General features: G+C 45.1%; 2 protein-coding genes across 2 annotated transcripts; one reads left to right on the top strand and one right to left on the bottom strand.

Moving 5' to 3' along the window:
• Nucleotides 1-580: 580 nt before the first annotated feature.
• On the bottom strand, nt 581-2,378 carry LOC9629305 (eukaryotic initiation factor 4A-1). The gene is made up of 6 exons (XM_002989757.1): nt 2,300-2,378; nt 1,983-2,233; nt 1,861-1,931; nt 1,705-1,808; nt 1,264-1,640; nt 581-1,204 (listed from the first exon to the last, which is right to left on the bottom strand). Exons 1-6 carry the CDS (start codon nt 2,376-2,378, stop codon nt 581-583), a joined length of 1,506 nt encoding a protein of 501 aa, XP_002989803.1.
• A 10,168-nt stretch (nt 2,379-12,546) lies between these two features.
• LOC9628993 (isoflavone 7-O-glucosyltransferase 1) lies at nt 12,547-13,545 on the top strand. The gene is made up of 3 exons (XM_002989795.2): nt 12,547-12,572; nt 12,703-13,348; nt 13,435-13,545. The coding sequence occupies exons 1-3, from the start codon at nt 12,547-12,549 to the stop codon at nt 13,543-13,545; spliced, it is 783 nt and encodes a 260-aa protein (XP_002989841.2).
• Nucleotides 13,546-19,818: the final 6,273 nt, after the last annotated feature.

Raw genomic sequence — 19,818 nt, 5'->3', positions numbered from 1 at the left:
TGTGTGATCCATGATTTTTTGTTATTGACACAAGGGAAATTTTGATTCCTTGCTTGTAGAATCCTCTTCCATCACATGCTTAACATTCCTGAGAGTTTTGTTAGTCTAATGCTGTTAGGTATAACGTAATGGCTAAGGTTATCATTATCCAAAGTTTTTATTACAAAAAATGACTAATACTATAATTAGCTAATATTGATATGAAAAGAATAACATTAAAATTTCAAATTAGGTTAAAATCTTCTAATGTAAAATGGTGGGATTGATAACAAAGTTTGTGTGAAGCAAGAACTGGTGTCGGGCCTTTTGACACTTACTCTTAATATTAAGGGTGAATTTAAGGAAAATTTTGGATGTTAATGAAGAGCTTAAACTGGTCGATGTCGAAAGAATTGTTTACAGCTCGAGTATTTGTGGAGCTCAAGCCACATGAAAGACTGATTGTACACCAGGTTTCCAAATTCATGGACTAATTCCTGAGTTCTAGTGTTGCAAGATTTGCCGGTGCCAACCTCAGATTGCACACAGAACACTGGACCCTTCTTCAAAACTAGATTACGAAGATGGTCACATTACTACATCATAATACAGGTCTCTTGGGCTGAGAAGGCAACAAATCTATGTCGACCCCATACAGACTCCTCACGCGATCCAGTAGCTCACACTCTTGCCCCCCGACAACAAGACTAATCACCACTTTGGTCACCTGGTCCCGCTGCTTGGAAGCACGCTCAAAGTAGTCCCCGGGAGACAGTGGCATCTCAAAGTTGATCACGTCTCGAGCCCCCTTGGAGCAGCCATGATCTGTGACGATCACGGACCTTTGCTCGCTCCGCTTGATAAGCTCCACCTCCCTCTCGCCCATGCCGCTGTGAATCCCAAACGCGGACAAGCCCCGCTTCCTCATCTCCTCCACCACCTCCACCACCCTGGCACTGCTGTTGCACACCACCGCCGCCTGGACTTTGAAGCGCCGCCTCAGCTCTTTGCACAGCCGGCATAGCTCGTCTAGTTTGCAGCTCTCATCGTCCACGCAAGCGTAGAACTGGCGGATGCCATCCATGCTGGCGCCGGCCTTGTCTAGCCTTTCCCACCGATGGCGCTTGGCAAACCTCGACGCCAGGTCTTCCACCTCAGGAGGCAGCGTCTCCGAGTGCAAACCGATCTGGACATCCTCTTCCAGCCGCTCCACGATCCACTCCATCTGTGACACACAAGGCAAGACAGCTACGGAAGTGACCACGAGAGAGAGAGCGAGCTCACCTCGGGCCTGTGTGACGCAAAGAGCTTGTCCGCCTCGACCAGTATGAGCTGGCAGACGTCGCTCAACCTGTTGCTTGGGTGAAATCTCTCGGGGGAACCAACGGCAACTCGGCTGGCCGCTTGGAGGCCAACCAGCTCTTCCGGCAGTCCGAAGTGACGAGCAAACACTTGCATAAACCGGGCGATGGGAGCAGCCCTGCAGTCGGGTGCCAGGACAAGCGTGAGCCATTTATCTCCGCGAGCAAGGCGATGGAAAACGCCAGGCATGTAGCTCAGAATCGCGGACCAGTCCTGCTGCACTATGCTGTCACCATCGGCAAAGCTTTCCACAGCTGAGTCAAACCACGAGTCTCCAAGGCCAGAGCAAGACAGCACTTCTGGCAAAACACAAAGGACACTAACTTGAGCAAGGCTAATCAATCCTGGTAGTGTATATATCACCTGGTAGAGTTTCCTCCAAGGAGGAACGCAGCTCCCCCTTGACACTGGAGCGGTCCCTGGGATCCACCCAGCCCTTCATTGCGCTCACGCCGTGCTGCCACGGCCTGATGGACAGTGTAGAGTTTAGCGAGAGCAGAAGAAAACAAAATTCCAAACCTCCGAAAGACTGGTACTCGTGGTTGCGCAGGAAACACGGGAAGCTTACGATGTCGTGATTCATACAAGAGCTGCGCACGAGTGACACACTTAGTGTGAGTGAACAGAAGCCAAGGACAAACCTCGTGGAAAAAAGTGTTTTGCGCCACAGCTGCTTTGTCCAGCACAAGCGCCTCAAGGCGGGAGGAAAACAAAGCGGTGCCACGGACTTCCTCCGGGGTGGCCACCACAAAGCTCAAGGCTCGCAGCATCCATTCGTCCTCGCTCATGCGCCCTACCAGCCCCCAACAATTAGAGATTGCTCGGGAGCGCAGGAGTTGCAACAACAATGGGATTTTGGCCGCGCTCGTGACCACAAGGGTCACATGCATGGCTGCAAAGCGGCACGAACTGTGAGCCTACACGACTAGCTCTCGAGATCTCAATCTCTCTCCTTTACCTGATACGTTGATGCCACGGGCAGCCGCAGCTAGAGCTTCCTCAAAATCGCAGCTTGCGGGGTGATCAATTGGCGCCATGGCACCAAACCTAAGGGCCGGTTTAGGGCAAAAGGAAGAGTTTATGGCCAGGCCGCTGGCCCACACTCGTGCTCGATCTGGACAACACCCTCATCGATGGCGCCGTGAAGCGGCCCGGAGGCGGTCAAGGGGGGTATGAAGTGGTCATCTTCACCGCGGGGACGCAGGAGAAGATGATCGACGACCATGACCACCCATGGTAACTCTTGCATAGATTTTGTGATCAAACCGGCGGCGCTCCTGGGCAGGGACATGAAGAAGGTTGTGGTGATTGATGACAAGCCCGAGACATACAAGAACAATGCCTGCCCATCTCCTCCTTCTCGAGTGCCACAGGAGCTTGTCAAGCTCGCGCCTTTCCTTGTCAGCATCTCCAAGATGGACGATCTGAGGACCGCAATCTGGGAGTGGAAACACCGCAAGAGCAAAAGGCCCGAGAGGAATGCCACAGCGACAAGAGCGAAGAATTTATCGGGGAGTGGACGAATTCCGCAGAAACCAAGCGCATAGTCATTTGTTAGAATAGATCACGTACAATTTCTCCGGTGGCACTGCCTGCCTGCCTGTAGCATCCAACGGAAGCTCCTCAGCAAACTACGGCAAGCCATCTCTTGGAAGTCCATTCTGGACGCAATCGCATTCCAACACTAGCCATCGATCTCGACGATCTTCTTTGCATTCTCCATCCGCCAGGCAGCTATGAGAACCCACTGTCTCCAATCCTAAAGCTCACGTCATTATCCAGATGCCCGAAACGGGCATATCCTGCCAATTAAGCCGTCAAACGTTGGCTTTGTGCAAGGTGCCCTTTCTAGGCAAATGCCTGGAGAGCCTGTCAAAGAGGCATTTAGATACCACAAGCGAGCATTGATTTCCAGCTGACGCTATTTCTGTCTGGAGCATCCGTATCTATAACTCACACTGCTAAATTTAGAGAGATAAAACATAGAAAAAATCATAAGAAAACGATAGAGAAACACTTGCCAGAGTTTGTTATTTTATCACTCGAATGGAACATATATGGCTATTTCCTTTATCCATAAATGATACTCTTGTGCAAGAGAAAATACTTTAGGGCTGTTCTTGATTCTTGATAGTCTAAACTGGATAATTTATGCAAATTGTGGAACTAAGATTCATTATTCCTCCCAAGGAGTGAGTAGCTAAACATCACTCTCTCCAGTCAATAGTGTTACAGGCTTCTTAAAAACCTGTTTACCAGTTTAGCTGTTGCAAGATCTGCATAAATTGTGATAGGCACCATGAGTAGTATGGGATTCGATGACCATATACAAGCTTGTATATATGAAACAAATCACAATCAAAGATTTGAAGCTGCAAAGTGGCAAACATAGGGATAAAAAAGTTCATTCTCTCATTAAGCATAGTTGCATTGTGCAATTATGCTACTAAAAAAATGTAATTTCAGGATGCAAAACAAGCTTTCTAAAAAAAAAATGTGGTAAAAAAACAGTAGTTCTAAAATAAGTAATATATTATTCAAATAAAAACATTGAACTTGAAAGCACATTTCTCAAGACAAGATATTTTCATGAGGATTGCAACTTGAGGCTTCATTTTCATAATGTTTTTAGAGCATTTAAACTAAATTAAGATAAACCACCTCATATATCCACACCAACTATGATGTATTTAATTCTCTCTCCATTGAGGTATTTTTCGAGACTAGAACACATCTTTATTGCAAATTTTTTCTCTTAAATACCATCAATATATGAACAAAATCTGTCATAATCCAAATTTTAGAGTTGTTCAAATTCAATTGGTGGCAAACCAACTATTTCTTTAGCAGCATCATGAAATGCAACAGCCCAAACATAAGCCGTGCTATCTTCAACACATAAGTTTAGAACATATTTATATTCAACCTCCTCACCCTCGAATGAACATGACCTGCAATACCATGTATTCTTGGATACTTTTATCATTTTTTTTCCACATGTTCTTCCATTTGATATTTGTTTGCAGGAAGTTGTGAGACACAAAATCCCTAGGCCCCAAAGTGGAGCTGGAAGGGCGCCACATGGTAGTGGCTGAAGCGAGAGCCAAACGAGCGTAACACGTTTGGACCAAAAGCTCCGATTTGAAAAGTCAAGAGCGGGAGTGGAACTCCCAACGAAGTGCTCGAGGAACGAGCACGAAGCGAGCAAAAGGCGAGGCTCCAAAAAGGGACCCAAAAGGGTCAACACATGACACGTGGGAGTCCGAGATGGACCTGAGTTGGAGTCCGAAGTGGAGTCCGAGATGGACCCGAGTTGGAGTCCGAAGTGGAGTCCGAGATGGACCCGAGATGGAGTCCGAGAAGGAGTCCGAAGTGGAGTCCGAGGTGGACCCGAGATGGACCCGAGTTGGAGTCCGAAGTGGAGTCCGAGATGGACCCGAGATGGAGTCCGAGATGGAGTCCGAGATGGAGTCCGAAGTCGAGACCGAGACCGGGACCGAGACCGGGACCGAGACCGAGATCGAGACCGAGACCGAGATCGGGACCGAGACCGAGACCGAGGCCGAGCCCGAGGCCGAGTCCGAGTCCGAGTCCGAGTCCGAGTCCAAGTCCGAGTCCGGAGCCTGAGAGGGTGAAAGCCCAAAGCGTTCGTCTCCCAGACCCTGGGGGGTTTGGTGAGCTCCAAAAGTATAGTAGGGGGAGGACTGCAGTGGAGCCAGTTTGGCCAGGAAAGGCCAGTTTGGCCCAGGAAGGCCGGACCCAGTGTTGGGTGATGAGTTGCCCACTGGGAAGTCCAAGACTAGAGTGAACACGGACCGACAAGCAGGGTAGCTTGGTGAAGTGTTCAAGAGCCGGCTCTAGTTCCCCCGGGAGATCGACTGGCCGATGCTCCCAGTCCAAGTGTGGGTGGCACTACCTACTTGGATACCAGGCGTGGCTCAACGGAACCTCGCTCTAAGCCCATGGCTAGAGCACCCAAGGGCAGAAGGCGAGGAGAGTACCCAGGTGGCTCGCGTAAGGCCACGGTGTTCCGAAATGTTGTCCCAAAGGCCCAAACTGTGGAAAGGAAGAGGAGCAGTCCTCTGGGGTAGTGACCAAGGACACAGTCGTGTGGTGAGGAAGTCCCAGAGGACCGTGGGACTTAGTGGTCGGGCCTGTGGGTCTCGATCCAGTGGCAGTGTTGGCAAACACGGCCAGGGGCAGAAAGGGACATAGTGGGAACTGACAGAGGGATATTGAGGAAGGCTATTCCCCTTGTCGGTGGGCATCCTAAGGATGCTAAGGAGTGGATCTGAGATGACCACTCACGGATGGTTTGCCTAGTCTTGGAGAGCCAAGACGGTGATGCAAGTGGTATTGGACTACCAGTGTGGCAAAGGTGATTGGGCATGGCCTTAGCGTAACGGGCTGCTATGTCGGTGGTACCTCTGAGTGTCGGTCATGGGATCGGACACGTGGAGCACTTGGACCAAGTGCAAATGTTAAGTGGCATGGATGCCATTCTCGGGGCTAGCAAGTCCCAAGTCCTGGATTGGACTTATGGAGGTTGTGAATGAGACTCCTCCAAGTGGTCAGAGGTGTGGTTAAGTGACTAAAGTAGAATGGAAAATTTAGTCGCTTACAATTTGGTATCGGAGCTGTTCCTTAGTCCGACTTTTATTGGTGCTCAAGTATATCACCACTGGTGTTGGCAACGGAAGGTCCGAGAAGTGGGCCTATCCTTGAGGAGTAGCAGGTCGGGAAGACATGGCTCTCCATTACAGTTAATGTGTGAACTTGTAGACAAGGTGGTGGATAAAAAAGGGGCCAATAATGGAACGACTTTGGGATCTTGGGAACAGTGCAAGGTTTTCCTCATTGAGTTGAGGAGGTGATCCAGATGAGCGTTTGACTCAGCAAACGGGCTAATGTAGTTGGGGTAAACAACTATAGTTGGGATCACGGGGAAGATAGAGACTCCAAAAACAATAAAGGAGTCACAAGTTTATCCTCACATGGTTGAGGCTGGTGCTCATGAAGATGAGACCGGAATGGATGACCGTGAGAGGTCAAGTATGGATGAGGACACGAGTCCTCGAAATGGTAGCCGGGGCTACCTCTAATAAATGCTGGAACAACCCAAGGAGTTAGGGGTGTATTAAGTGGATGAGTTGGTATTCTCATCACATGGACAAGTAGTCCTAAGGGGCAAAGGTTGCCCCCAGAGAACAAAATCAAGTGTCGGAGTAACACTTGTGAAAATAGTCCTTTTGAGTAGGACAGGAATGCAAGAAGTGTATTCCAGTGAGCTAGTGCCTCACAAGTAGGACCTTACGGGTCTGTGGATTAACCAAGTCCAAAACTGCTAGACGACTCAAGTAGAGTCAACAGATGGTCCTAAAAGGACTGATGGAAGCATTTGGACTGAGGTGCGTTGTACCCCACAAAGGATGGGGGGGGATCATAGGATCCAAGGATGAGAACAGAGAGTATCTCATCGATGGCAAAATGTGCCATGCTAAAGTCGTGGGAAAGGTGTTCCCAAAAAGAAAACAACTTTGACGCAAAGTTGTGTGTGACCTCTATGGTGCAGTGCTAACAGATGGTTGGCATGAGAAAGAGCGGTGTTGGTCTTGGCAAAGACATGAACATGAAGGGGAAGTGTCATAGAGGTAGGCTCGTGGAGCTGATGGTGTGGAGACACCAAATGTGCCAAGGTGTGATACCTTGAGGCTATATTGGTGGGTTCATGAGAACCCCTTGCCAAAGGAATCCCAATGGAAATGGGAATGGCATAGCCTAAGCTGCAGAGCATGCAGTTGGAGTGTGGTGACCCAGATAATGATGGAGGTGTGAAAGCACCAAACAATGAGTTGTAGGACTTGACAACTATGAGGCAACTAAGCAAGAGGTGCAAAATAACTGGTTGAACGAGTAGAAGGTAGCTACCCAAGACTTCTTAATAGCATAGGGAAGTCAGATACACCCTTACGGGGGATAAGTTGCTTGTGTTGCGATATAGTAAGTCAATGTCATAAAAGGAAATACTCATTGTCAAGAAAGCCATCATTGGGACACCCGAACACTCTAGAACACCAGAAGGTGGTGTTTGATGTCGCGAGGGCAATGGATAAAGCCCAAGGGACTAAGTCCCTAGCGAATGATGGATAGAAGGTGCTATCCAAATGTCCAAGGTTGCGGAGACAGGAGAGGACTGTTTACCCGAGTTGCACAAAGCCAAAAATGGAATTTTGGCAAGGCTAGTGATGGGCATGGAAAGGCCCATAAGCAACAATGTAATCCCAGTGTGTGGGATTATAAGGTGAGCATACCCGGATTGAGGAACCACTCCCTGGGCTATTGGGTAGGTTCATCCCTAAAAATACTTGCTAAGGCATGATAGAAAGTGCAAAGCTATCCTCCTGGTCTGGAGGAAAATAACCAAAGGAAACATATAGGGCCAAAAGGCAAGTAGTATTGGGATGGAACTGAACTATAGAAATCGAAGGGCATAACCAAGGTTGGTTATGCCAGCTGGGAGTGGAGAATCAAGTGGGGGCTCGAGGGTGTTGCCGCTAGCAACCGTGATGCCATGGAGAGTCTAAACTATGGAATTGTCCATGTTAGACTATGTGGCAATTGGAAAGCTTGCAAAAAGGGAGGCCTTAGCAAGCTAAGGGACAGAGTTCCTTCAAGGTTCCCAAAGACGATTCTAGGTAGCTTAGTACCTAGAAAGGCCAAGTGTAAATGGTTCATAGAACGCGCGAAATCAGAGTGGCGCAGCAGAAGCGTGGTCTTGAAGCTTGCCAAGAGGCAAGGCTGTCAAGGTTAGGGAAGTAGTTCCCGAGTGTTCAAAAAGAGGGCTTTGAACGAAAGTTGATGGTTAAGGACTTCCACGCTTATGCATGAACCATGTTACGGTGGCCAGATGACTTGCTAAGCGAGATTGGCAAGTCAGGGGAACAAGTACCCTAGTTGAAGGTGATAACTTCAAAAAGGGTGGGCCCATGGGGCCAAGCATGGAGGAGTCCATGCATGATCACAGATATGTCAAGTGAGAGGACTTGGCAGTGTGGGGGAACTAGGTTCCTAAGCTGTGATCTTTAGCGCGCTTTAAAAATAAGTTGGTGCACCGGCGTGGGGAGTCACGCCAGGCATCTTGTGTGATGCCGTCCGTAGATGCATATACGGAGGTTGGGTTCGAGTCCCGACCCTCTAGTGCTTGGGTTCGAGTCCCAAATCACTAGGGCGTGGTGATGGTTTGGAATATGAGGACACTCATATTTCGGTGGTCATGGACTCTCAGTGGGGAGACTGGTTTGGGCACACCGCCAAGCGAGGGATGCCTCGGAGTCGTGATGCACGGTTAGATTGCTTAGTGTGAAAGCTCAGCATATCTAACTTGAACGCTTTGGTGCAAGTGGCACCAAGGTCGTGGTGAGTGAGATGGGGACACCTAATCTCAGTTGCTATGAACCCTTGGCCGTAAGGGCTAGCTTGGGTGCACCGCCAAGTGTGGAGGATGCCCCCGGGGTTATAGTCAACAACTTGGAGGTCTAGAAGACCAAGTACCTCTTGGCAACTCTGTTAAGGTGCCAAGGTGAAATCACTAGGTGATCTTATGGCCAGATAAGGACAAGGTCCTTGGTTGGCTAAGGAATGAAGTTCCTGGTTCAAAATGTTGAAATTGAACTGTTTAAGGTGGTGTGGCTTGGTCGTGATGACCAAGTGGGAAGAGCACCTAAGGGAAATAAACTATGTCCGTGCGATGGCATAGTGAGTCCGAGGAAAGTAGTCTTTATAAAAGACCCATGGGAGGGTCACGAAGTTGGGCCGTGGATAGAGCCCATAGTAGAAGATGCTAAAGAGACATACTAGGGGTGAACATCCTCCGGACTTGGCAAAGAAGAGTCTTTGCTATGGAACCGAAACAATACCTCAAAAAAGGAGGTAGAGATTCAATGTTGCTTGGTGCAACAATCAACGGATAGGAGCAAAAGATGAGTGGCCAAGATAGGGCCGTGGAATACCTTGGAAGGAATCCAAGTGACAAAGTTAGGCGAGGAACACTAATGTGTTGGACGCTAACAAGTTGCGGGAAAGGAAGTGTGTTTCCAAGGAGGGATTCCGAAATGCTCCGATTTGGCGAAAGTGGAAGCTCCAAGGGAGGGAGCGGTAAGGTAGCCAAATGATAGGGCCATGAACAGCCCTAGCACAAAGTATGATAACTAGAACTTTGGCACGAAATAGAAGAGAGGATGATGGTGCCCTCGAGTAGAGAACTTCCTAGGATGGGAAGTGGAGTTGCACAAAAAGGTGCAAGGCAAGGTGTCGGAGACACCTAGGAAATTGACTCCAAGAAGTCAAAATTCAAAGTTCCAAAGTGCAAAGGTTATATCGATGGAAATCGAGACTACTCGAGAAGGAGTAGTGGGAGTGACTTAGAGAAGGGTCTCTAAGAGGTTTAGCGAGGACTAAACCAATAAAAGGAGAGAACCACTACATGTGGTCCAATCAGTCTCTAAGTTGGAGAGACTACCCTCCTTAGAGGATAGGCAAGGCATGGTGAGCCTTTGGTGTCAAACCATGGAGGCATATGTAAAAGGCATGGTGAGCCTTCAATGTCAAACCATTGACGAATATGGAGAAGGCATGGTGAGCCTTCAATGTCAAACCATTGACAAATATTGGCTAGGTGCCAAGGATGGAAATGGTAACACACGCGAGTGTTACTTTACAAAATGGTTTACCGTTCGATGAGGACATCGAACTTCGTCTATGGGTGGTGGAATTGTGAGACACAAAATCCCTAGGCCCCAAAGTGGAGCTGGAAGGGCGCCATATGGTAGTGGCCGAAGCGAGAGCCAAACGAGCGTAACACGTTTGGACCAAAAGCTCCGACTTGAAAAGTCAAGAGCGGGAGTGGAACTCCCAACGAAGTGCTCGAGGAACGAGCACGAAGCGAGCAAAAGGCGAGGCTCCAAAAAGGGACCCAAAAGGGCCAACACATGACACGTGGGAGTCCGAGATGGACCCGAGTTGGAGTCCGAAGTGGAGTCCGAGATGGACCCGAGTTGGAGTCCGAAGTGGAGTCCGAGATGGACCCGAGATGGAATCCGAGAAGGACGCCGAAGTGGAGTCCGAAGTGGAGTCCGAGATGGACCCGAGTTGGAGTCCGAAGTGGAGTCCGAGATGGAGTCCGAGGTGGACCCGAGATGGACCCGAAATGGAGTCCGAGATGGAGTCCGAGATGGACCCGAGATGGAGTCCGAGATGGACCTGAGATGGACCCGAGATGGAGTCCGAGATGGAGTCCGAGATGGAGTCCGAGATGGAGTCCGAGATGGAGTCCGAAGTCGAGACCGAGACCGGGACCGAGACCGGGACCGAGACCGAGATCGAGACCGAGACCGAGATCGGGACCGAGACCGAGACCGAGGCCGAGCCCGAGGCCGAGTCCGAGTCCGAGTCCGAGTCCGAGTCCGAGTCCGAGTCCGGAGCCTGAGAGGGTGAAAGCCCAAAGCGTTCGTCTCCCAGACCCTGGGGGGTTTGGTGAGCTCCAAAAGTATAGTAGGGGGAGGACTGCAATGGAGCTAGTTTGGCCAGGAAAGGCCAGTTTGGCCCAGGAAGGCCGGACCCAGTGTTGGGTGATGAGCTGCCCACTGGGAAGTCCAAGACTAGAGTGAACACGGACCGACAAGCAGGGTAGCTTGGTGAAGTGTTCAAGAGCCGGCTCTAGTTCCCCCGGGAGATCGACTAGCCGATGCTCCCAGTCCAAGTGTGGGTGGCACTACCTACTTGGATACCAGGCGTGGCTCAACGGAACCTCGCTCTAAGCCCATGGCTAGAGCACCCAAGGGCAGAAGGCGAGGAGAGTACCCAGGTGGCTCGCGTAAGGCCACGGTGTTCCGAAATGTTGTCCCAAAGGCCCAGACTGTGGAAAGGAAGAGGAGCAGTCCTCTAGGGTAGTGACCAAGGACACAGTCGTGTGGTGAGGAAGTCCCAGAGGACCGTGGGACTTAGTGGTCGGGCCTGTGGGTCTCGATCCAGTGGCAGTGTTGGCAAACACGGCCAGGGGCAGAAAGGGACATAGTGGGAACTGACAGAGGGATATTGAGGAAGGCTATTCCCCTTGTCGGTGGGCATCCTAAGGATGCTAAGGAGTGGATCTGAGATGACCACTCACGGATGGTTTGCCTAGTCTTGGAGAGCCAAGACGGTGATGCAAGTGGTATTGGACTACCAGTGTGGCAAAGGTGATTGGGCATGGCCTTAGCGTAACGGGCTGCTATGTCGGTGGTACCTCTGAGTGTCGGTCATGGGATCGGACACGTGGAGCACTTGGACCAAGTGCAAATGTTAAGTGGCATGGATGCCATTCTCGGGGCTAGCAAGTCCCAAGTCCTGGATTGGACTTATGGAGGTTGTGAATGAGACTCCTCCAAGTGGTCAGAGGTGTGGTTAAGTGACTAAAGTAGAATGGAAAATTTAGTCGCTTACAGAAGTATAGCAGAAATCTTCAATTTTAATCTCTTTGATATTTGCATAAACTATATATACGGTTGAATGCTTTGAGACTTTAAGTTAAAAGGGAAACAAGTTCTAAAATAGTTAAAGTTCCCTCAATATGCATGCTCCATGAGGAATTAAATATTCGTGTAATATTTGCATTCTAATACCAAGAACGCATCTCCTACACTAAATCTAAGTTGGCATCAATAGCCAAGGTTGAAACATTTGTAACATTTATTGATCTTCCTTCTTTTGTTAGAACTTTCCACACCACGAGGGGTTACAGTTGTCAATTCTACCTATATCACAACACTAACAAGATTTATGTAACTATTTATAATGATGTCAAGTATTTCAACAATACATTTCCTGTGAAGAACAATATGTGGAATACATTCATCATCTTCTGTAGGCATAACCTCCATCTTTTTATCTGCAAATATCTCCTAAGCTGCAGGAAAAGGCGTGTAGAGCTCACTAGCAGAACGGAGACCACATGTTTTAGAAAATATAAAAATAGCTTGGATAACTTTTTCTGATTATGCATGTATAGTTTCACTGTAGTTGAATATACAAATCTCACTACTTGTGGAATCAGCCACATAAAAATTAAAGACCCAACTTATGCATTTTGTAGTGAATCTATACATATAAAGCGATAGTGGGGAGGCTCGCCGGCCGTTGGATCCCAGGCCCGGGCCAGGGTCGGTAGCCATGGTTGCGCGAGAAATTTTTCTGATGTTTGCTCCCGGCCAATGGGAGGCGGCCAAGCCGCGTGGGGCGGGAGAAGAAGGCACAGCGACACGTGTGCCAGTGGTGTCCTGCCCCCGTGCCCGTTCTTCTGAATGCCTCGACTGGCTCGACACGCAGGAGCCAGACTCAGTCCTCAGCGAAGCTTTCGCAGGAGGAATTCGAGGAGCTCGCGCTCAGTTTGGAGGCGAGCAAGGTGCCGTTCTTGCTCACAGTCAGGCCGCCCCAGTTCGTGGACGAGGGCGACACGACAGTCCTGGTGAAGAACAGTGACTTCTACAAGAACTTCGTCGAGCGGACCAAGGGACGAGGCCTGGTGGTTTCATGGGCGCCGCAGAGAGAAGTTCTGGCGCACAGGGCAGTGGCTGGATTCGTGAGCCACTGCGGATGGAACTCGGTCCTGGAGAGCGTCTCCAGCGCCGTGCCGATCATCTGCTGGCCTCGGATATACGAGCAGGGGCTCAACCGCAAGATCATGGTGGAGAGGTGCCACATCGGGGTGGAAGTTTCGGACGGGAGGAGCTCCGACGCGTTTGTGAAGCGGGAGGAGATTGCTGAGGCCATTGCGAGGATCTTTAGCGACAAAGCTCGAAAGGCGAGAGCGAGGGAATTCAGGGACGCGGCGAAAAAGGCAGCGGCGTCGGGTGGTGGCTCTCGGAATAACCTGATGCTGTTCACAGACTTGCTGATGTTTGCTCCCGGCCAATGGGAGGCGGCCAAGCCGCGTGGGGCGGGAGAAGAAGGCACAGCGACACGTGTGCCAGTGGTGTCCTGCCCCCGTGCCCGTTCTTCTTAGCTCGCCCTGGATGCCCTGCCGCAATTGAGCTCACGCTTGCTTGCTTGCCGGATCAGTGGCAATCGCAGCAATTGTGCTTCTTCCTGCAAAGGTCTGTGTTCACAGTCAGCCCGGCAGCTGCTAATTTGGCCCCCAACCCCAACAATCTGGATTTTTGTGTGCTGTGAAAATTTGAAATGTCTTCATTTGGGTTTGTGGATGCTATCCAGTGGCAGAGCTGAAGCCAGAGCCAGCCTTCACAGCCAGAACCATCAGAGAGTTTGCAGTCACTGTCCTTTTGCGAGAGAGAACAAGCCCAAGGTGAGTTCTCTAACTTGCAAACCCCACCCACCTCTCACAGTTGCTCACCACGCCCTGGAAAAGGTGTGCCAGTCCTGTGTCTAAGTTTTATTGGTTGCTAGATTAGTCTCTTTTGTTTACAGATTAAGGTGTGTACAGATTGTGCTCTCATTGTATAGTCTTCGTTTTTATTTTTTTTAAATTTTTTTTCCAGTGTAAGAAGAAGGCGAGTTCTGGCTTTTACTTAGAATCTCTGAAAATTTTAAGATAAGTGCTTTGACACTAGATAGGTTATTTCATCTCATTTATCATCCCTAGCAAATATGCCTCGGCTTCGCGAAGTATTAAGAGGTATACGTCACCATTTGCCTCCAACTATTGACAGTAGCACATATAATCATATTCACAACAACCTTGCATATGGTAATGAAGAAACTAATCTAGACCTTGAACATGCTAATGCAAAAATTACTTCAAATCTTGACAATGCTAATACAAACATAGCATATGTTGATGAAGCTCATACAAATATAAACCTTGAAAATGCTAATGAAACTAATATAAATACATGTAATCATCACAGTTATACTATCTATAAATTAGCACATCAAAAGAATTATAATGACCATACGATACAACTGTTTAATATTGGAAATATGTCATCCGTATGTGTCTTTTGTGGTGCATTACATTTTGAAAATGAGTCAAGATCAATGTGCTGCCAGAATGGAAAGGTTTCCCTTCCCCAGCTTTCACCTTTACCTACTATATTGCGTATGCTTTTTAATGAAAATAGAAGCTCCAATTTTAAAATTAACATAAGAAATTTCAACAGTGCTTTGGCTTTTGCATCAATGGGTGCTAATATTGATAATTTAAGTGGTAAAGGCCCATATTGCTTTAGAATACATGGTCAAATTTATCACAAAATTGCTTCAGCATATCCTGCAGCTAACGTGCCACCATCATATGGACAACTTTACATGCTTGACGCTTCTGAGGCTACAAATATTAGAAAGCAAAACCCATTCAACACAAATTGTGATTCTAATTTATTATTACAGTTAGATAACTTGCTAAGAATAATAAACCCGTATGCACAAGCTTTTCAAATGATGTATAACCTTGAATCACAAGAACAACATCGCTCAATTTGCAATGGAACCCCAAAACGTGGTGTTTACATGATTGTTAGAAGTGAAAGTACTAATCTACATCGTTATAATTTGCCACAGACTAATGATGTTGCTATTGTTTTCGCTATTGATGAGGGTGAGCCATCTCTTGACAGAGAAATATGCATACATCCATATAACTCACAGCCAATAAAAATCTCTATTCGTAATGAAAATTGTGATCCTATGGTTTATCCTTTACTTTTACCATTTGGTGATAAAGGTTGGCATGAAAAAATCTATCACAATGAGTCGCATGTAACGCTACTCCAGTACTATGCATATCGATTATCTCAACGAGATAACATTGGCAACTCTTTCCTTTATGATCAATTGCTACATGCTGGGAAACTCACTCAACAATTTATAGTTGATGCTTATGTAAAGGTTGAATCTAATAACCTTAATTTCTTTCGCACTCATCAAAAACACTTAAAAGTGGATTACTACACAGGTCTTATGGACTATGTTAGCAACAGAGCTGCTACTAATAATGCTGAACCTGGAAAAATTGTAATTTTGCCTTCTACATTTCCTGGTAGCCCACGAGCAATGCAACAACATTATCAAGATGCTATTGCTATTGTCACACATTTTGGAAAACCTGACTTATTTATTACATTTACATGCAACCCAAAGTGGCTTGAAATTGTGCAAAACTTACAGCTGAATGAATCACCTGAGGATCGACCTGATCTTATTTCAAGAGTTTTCAACTTAAAGCTTAAAGAATTCCTACATGACATAAGTATCAAAGGAATTTTTGGGAAGTGCATCGCATATGTTTATGTTATTGAATTCCAGAAAAGAGGTTTGCCTCATTTTCATTTCTTAGCAATGTTATCAAGCGAAGATAAGATAAGAAATCGAGACTCAGTTGATGAATTTGTCACTGCACAGTTGCCACACCCACTGTTAGAACCAGAATTGCATAACATAATTATAAATCATATGATACATGGTCCATGTGGTAATTTAAATCCTAGAAGCCCTTGCATGGAAAATAACAAATGCTCTAAGAATTATCCAAAAGAATTTAATGTTGAAACCATTTATTGTGTTGATGGTTATCCTGATTATTACCGTCCCAATAACGGGCGCACTTTCATAAAAAATGGTTGTACTATTGACAACAGATGGGTTGTTCCTTATAATAAGTACCTTTGTAAGAAATATCAAGCACACATCAATGTAGAGATCTGCGCTTCTATTAAAAGTATTAAATATTTATTTCAATATGTATACAAAGGTTATGACTGTGCAACATTAGAATTCCTAACTGCATCTGAAGAACGAGGGACTTTAAATTGGGACGAAATCTCAAGTTTTGTCAATGCTCGATATATTTCTGCTCCTGAAGCCATGTGGAGTATATTTAAGTTTCATATGCATGATAAATCACTAACTATTATACGCCTTCCAGTTCATTTACCCAATTTTCAAAACGTTTATTTCAGACCAGGTCATGAACAAGAAGCACTAGAAAGAGCCACTCAAAATGGAACAATGCTTACACAATGGTTCAATTTAAACATGCAAGATACTAATGCAAGGCAATATACATATGCTCAAATTCCATTATTTTACACATATAACAAATCCTCTCATAGATGGCAATTACGCCAGCGAAAAGCTAAACTCATACCAAGAATGTATTCCATATCTCCTTCTAATAGTGAGTTATACCACTTACGGCTTATATTACTCTATAAAAAAGGTGCTATATCATTTGAGGATATACGTACTGTCGAAGGTGTTACTTTCTCCTCTTTTAAACAAGCAGCTATGGCAATGGGACTTTTAGCAGATGATTCAGAATGGCAACACTGCATGCAAGAAGCTTCTACTTTTAAAATGCCATCCCAATTAAGACAGTTATTTGTTTTTCTTTGTTTGTATTGTTCACCAAAAGATCCAAATCTATTATGGGATCAATTCAAAATTGATATGTCTGAGGATTATGCTAGAAATGACATAAACTATTTTGACATTGCTTTAGTCGATATTAATTCAAAATTCCAACTACACAATAAATCTAATTGTGATTTTGGTTTACCACTCCCAACTCTTACCCCCATTATCAAACACATGCTTAATACAGAGATCCCTAACCCATCACAAGACCAAATAAATGCAAACATAAATCAATTCAGTTATGAATAACGTTATATTTTTGAACTCATTATAAATGCCATTGATACTAACCAGCATCAATGTTTCTTTATTGATGGACCTGGTGGTACTGAAAAAACTTTTCTACTTAATACCATCATTACAGCATTACAATTAAAAAAAATAAAAGTAATCAGTATGGCATGGACTGGGATTGCAAGCATTTTGCTAAAATATGGTCAAACGGCACATATGACTTTTAAACTTCCTGTTCCTTTAAATGAAACTTCTGTCTCTGCTTTAACAATTAATAGTGATGCTGGAAAAACCATTAAACAAGCAAATGTTCTCATATGGGATGAAATTAGTATGGTTCATACACATGCTTTCTCTGTGGTTGATAAATGTTTAAAACATCTCAAATGTAATTCTAAACCATTTGGAGGCGTTATAGTGATTACAAGTGGTGACTTTCGTCAAACCCTTCCTGTTGTTCCCCATGGCCATAGAACTTCTATTATTTCAAGCTCAGTTAAAATGAATAGACTATGGTCACTCTTTACAACACTAACACTAACAAAGAACATGCGTTCAAGCAATCTTTGGTTTTCTGAATGGCTTCTCAAACTTGGCAATGGTGATAGTAGTTTACAATTGCCATGTCTCCCACCAGATATTATCAAAATACCACATGCATTATCTATCACTACATCTGTTGTAAACTTTGTTTTCCCAAATACCGATGATATTATAAATGCTTATACAACTGCATCAAAGGTCATTCTCACCCCACTCAATGACGACACATTCAGAATAAATAATGACATTGTTGAAAGACTACCAGGTGATCCATATGTTTATTTGAGCATTGACACGGTTGACTCAGATCACCCTGAAGAGTTCCCAATTGAATTCTTAAATTCAATCACCCCATCGGGACTACCACCACACAAATTAATTCTAAAACAAAATGTGATTTTGATTCTTCTTAGGAACATATCTCCGCAAATTGGTTTATGCAATGGCACTTGCCTCATTCTCAAGCAAGCATCTCAAAACGTTTTAGATTGTGAAATTATCACGGGACAATTCAAGGGATCGCGAGTTTTTATTCCACGTATTACCCTTACACCTTCTGATGTTGAAATCCCTTTCAAGATGTCTCGAAGGCAATTCCCAGTTCGTCTGGGTTATTGCTTAACTATTTCTAAAGCCCAAGGCCAAACTTTCGACCGTGTTGGCATTTACCTCCCCCAACCTGTTTTCACACATGGTCAACTTTATGTTGCTCTGTCAAGGTGTAGATCACCTGAACAACTTCGTGTTCAAGTGCTTGCAACCCCTCTTCAAGGCAATCTTATACCACATGATCAACACTTTTACACTGTGAATACAGTCTATGCTGAAATTCTTAAGTAGACTGACAAAAAAATGGCACAATTCTATATCCAACCATGAAGTTGTGAGTTTCAAATGCACACCACAACAAAGCTGGCATTGACAAGTGTGCCTTGGGTGCTGTCCCATTTTGGTTATGGCATGTGCTATTTAGTTGCTAATGGCAGAGGTACAGTTTTCATCCTATTGCTTTTTGAGTGCAGCTCTCATTGCAATATAATGGTTTCTCGCTCATCCCAGGAACCTCTCTAGCAGGCTGAGGAGCAAGTACCAACACTTGCACCAAAGATGAACTTGGAAGTATTCTTTAGGCTTTTTGTGTTCAAAATGGAGGAATGCAACTCAACAGTTATCTAATCTAGCTTATATAATGCTCATAACACATTTCGTTATGAGAATGTCTTTCAATTGTGGAGTTGATCAAACAGCAAACATAGCTAAGCTTAGAAAACCTCTTCAAATGGCATCAAATTTGCCAACCACCCAGCATTTGCTGGGCAATTGCTAGTTATCTAATAGAGTCCTTGTGAGTGACTCTTGCCTTAAATGACCATTTCTATGAATGGTTTGTAAGGCTTGCAATTGCAATTTGAGCCACTTTGGCTCGTTCTCCTACATTTACAAAAATAAAATAAAAAATAAAATAAAAAATAAAATTTGTGAAATTGGTTCCAAAGAAAAAAGACTTACATTTGTTACACCACCATAATGCTTAGATGCCTACACCATTTTTTTTAATAATGAAAGGAAAAATTCAATGAAAAAATTTGCTAAAATTGTTTTTAACATTTTACTCACTTTACTTGATTTGGGTTGAATATTGTAAGTTGGAATTGCACTCCAGATATTGTTATAAAGATATATTACATCCATAACAGTTAAGATCCTATAGAAAAGTAAAAACATAGAATTGAAAATCACTATATAATCACATGTATACTCTTTTCCATTGTTTGCATAAAATGCATAGTCTGTGAACTTCAAAATTTAGTGAAACACAATAAGCTACAAGATACTTACTACAGGTTCAAGTAGTGGGTGAGGATCGAGGAAAGCTTCTAGTGTCAGTGTTAGTAACATTTAATGAAGCCAGTCTATTTACAAATAGTAACATTAATGTAACTTTATAAATGCAAGTTTTGAAATCCAACATTGACATTTGTAAAATGAAAATATATACTTTAGTGTTTTGGCTTTACATTAGATTTTGAAGATGATTAAAAAAGAGTGTTAGTGCAATATAGATATCCAACAAGAAAAATAACATGAAAAATCAAGCTCTAAGGAAAAAATCTTCATCACTCGAAACCATATTATTACTTCCATTAACAGAAGTGTTAGTAATGTGAATGTTTCACCTTCACACTTTCTTCATCCAATAATTTACTCCCAGTGGTAATATATAAACTCACAAACCATAACATGTGAATGTTGTAACCCATTTTAACACATAATGGACAAATTCTCAAGGACCAA

This window comes from Selaginella moellendorffii, unplaced genomic scaffold (assembly GCF_000143415.4).
Source record: "Selaginella moellendorffii unplaced genomic scaffold, v1.0 SELMOscaffold_101, whole genome shotgun sequence".
NCBI lineage: Eukaryota > Viridiplantae > Streptophyta > Lycopodiopsida > Selaginellales > Selaginellaceae > Selaginella > Selaginella moellendorffii.
Note: the sequence above shows the minus strand (reverse complement) of the source record. Positions and strands in the feature narration are given on the sequence as shown.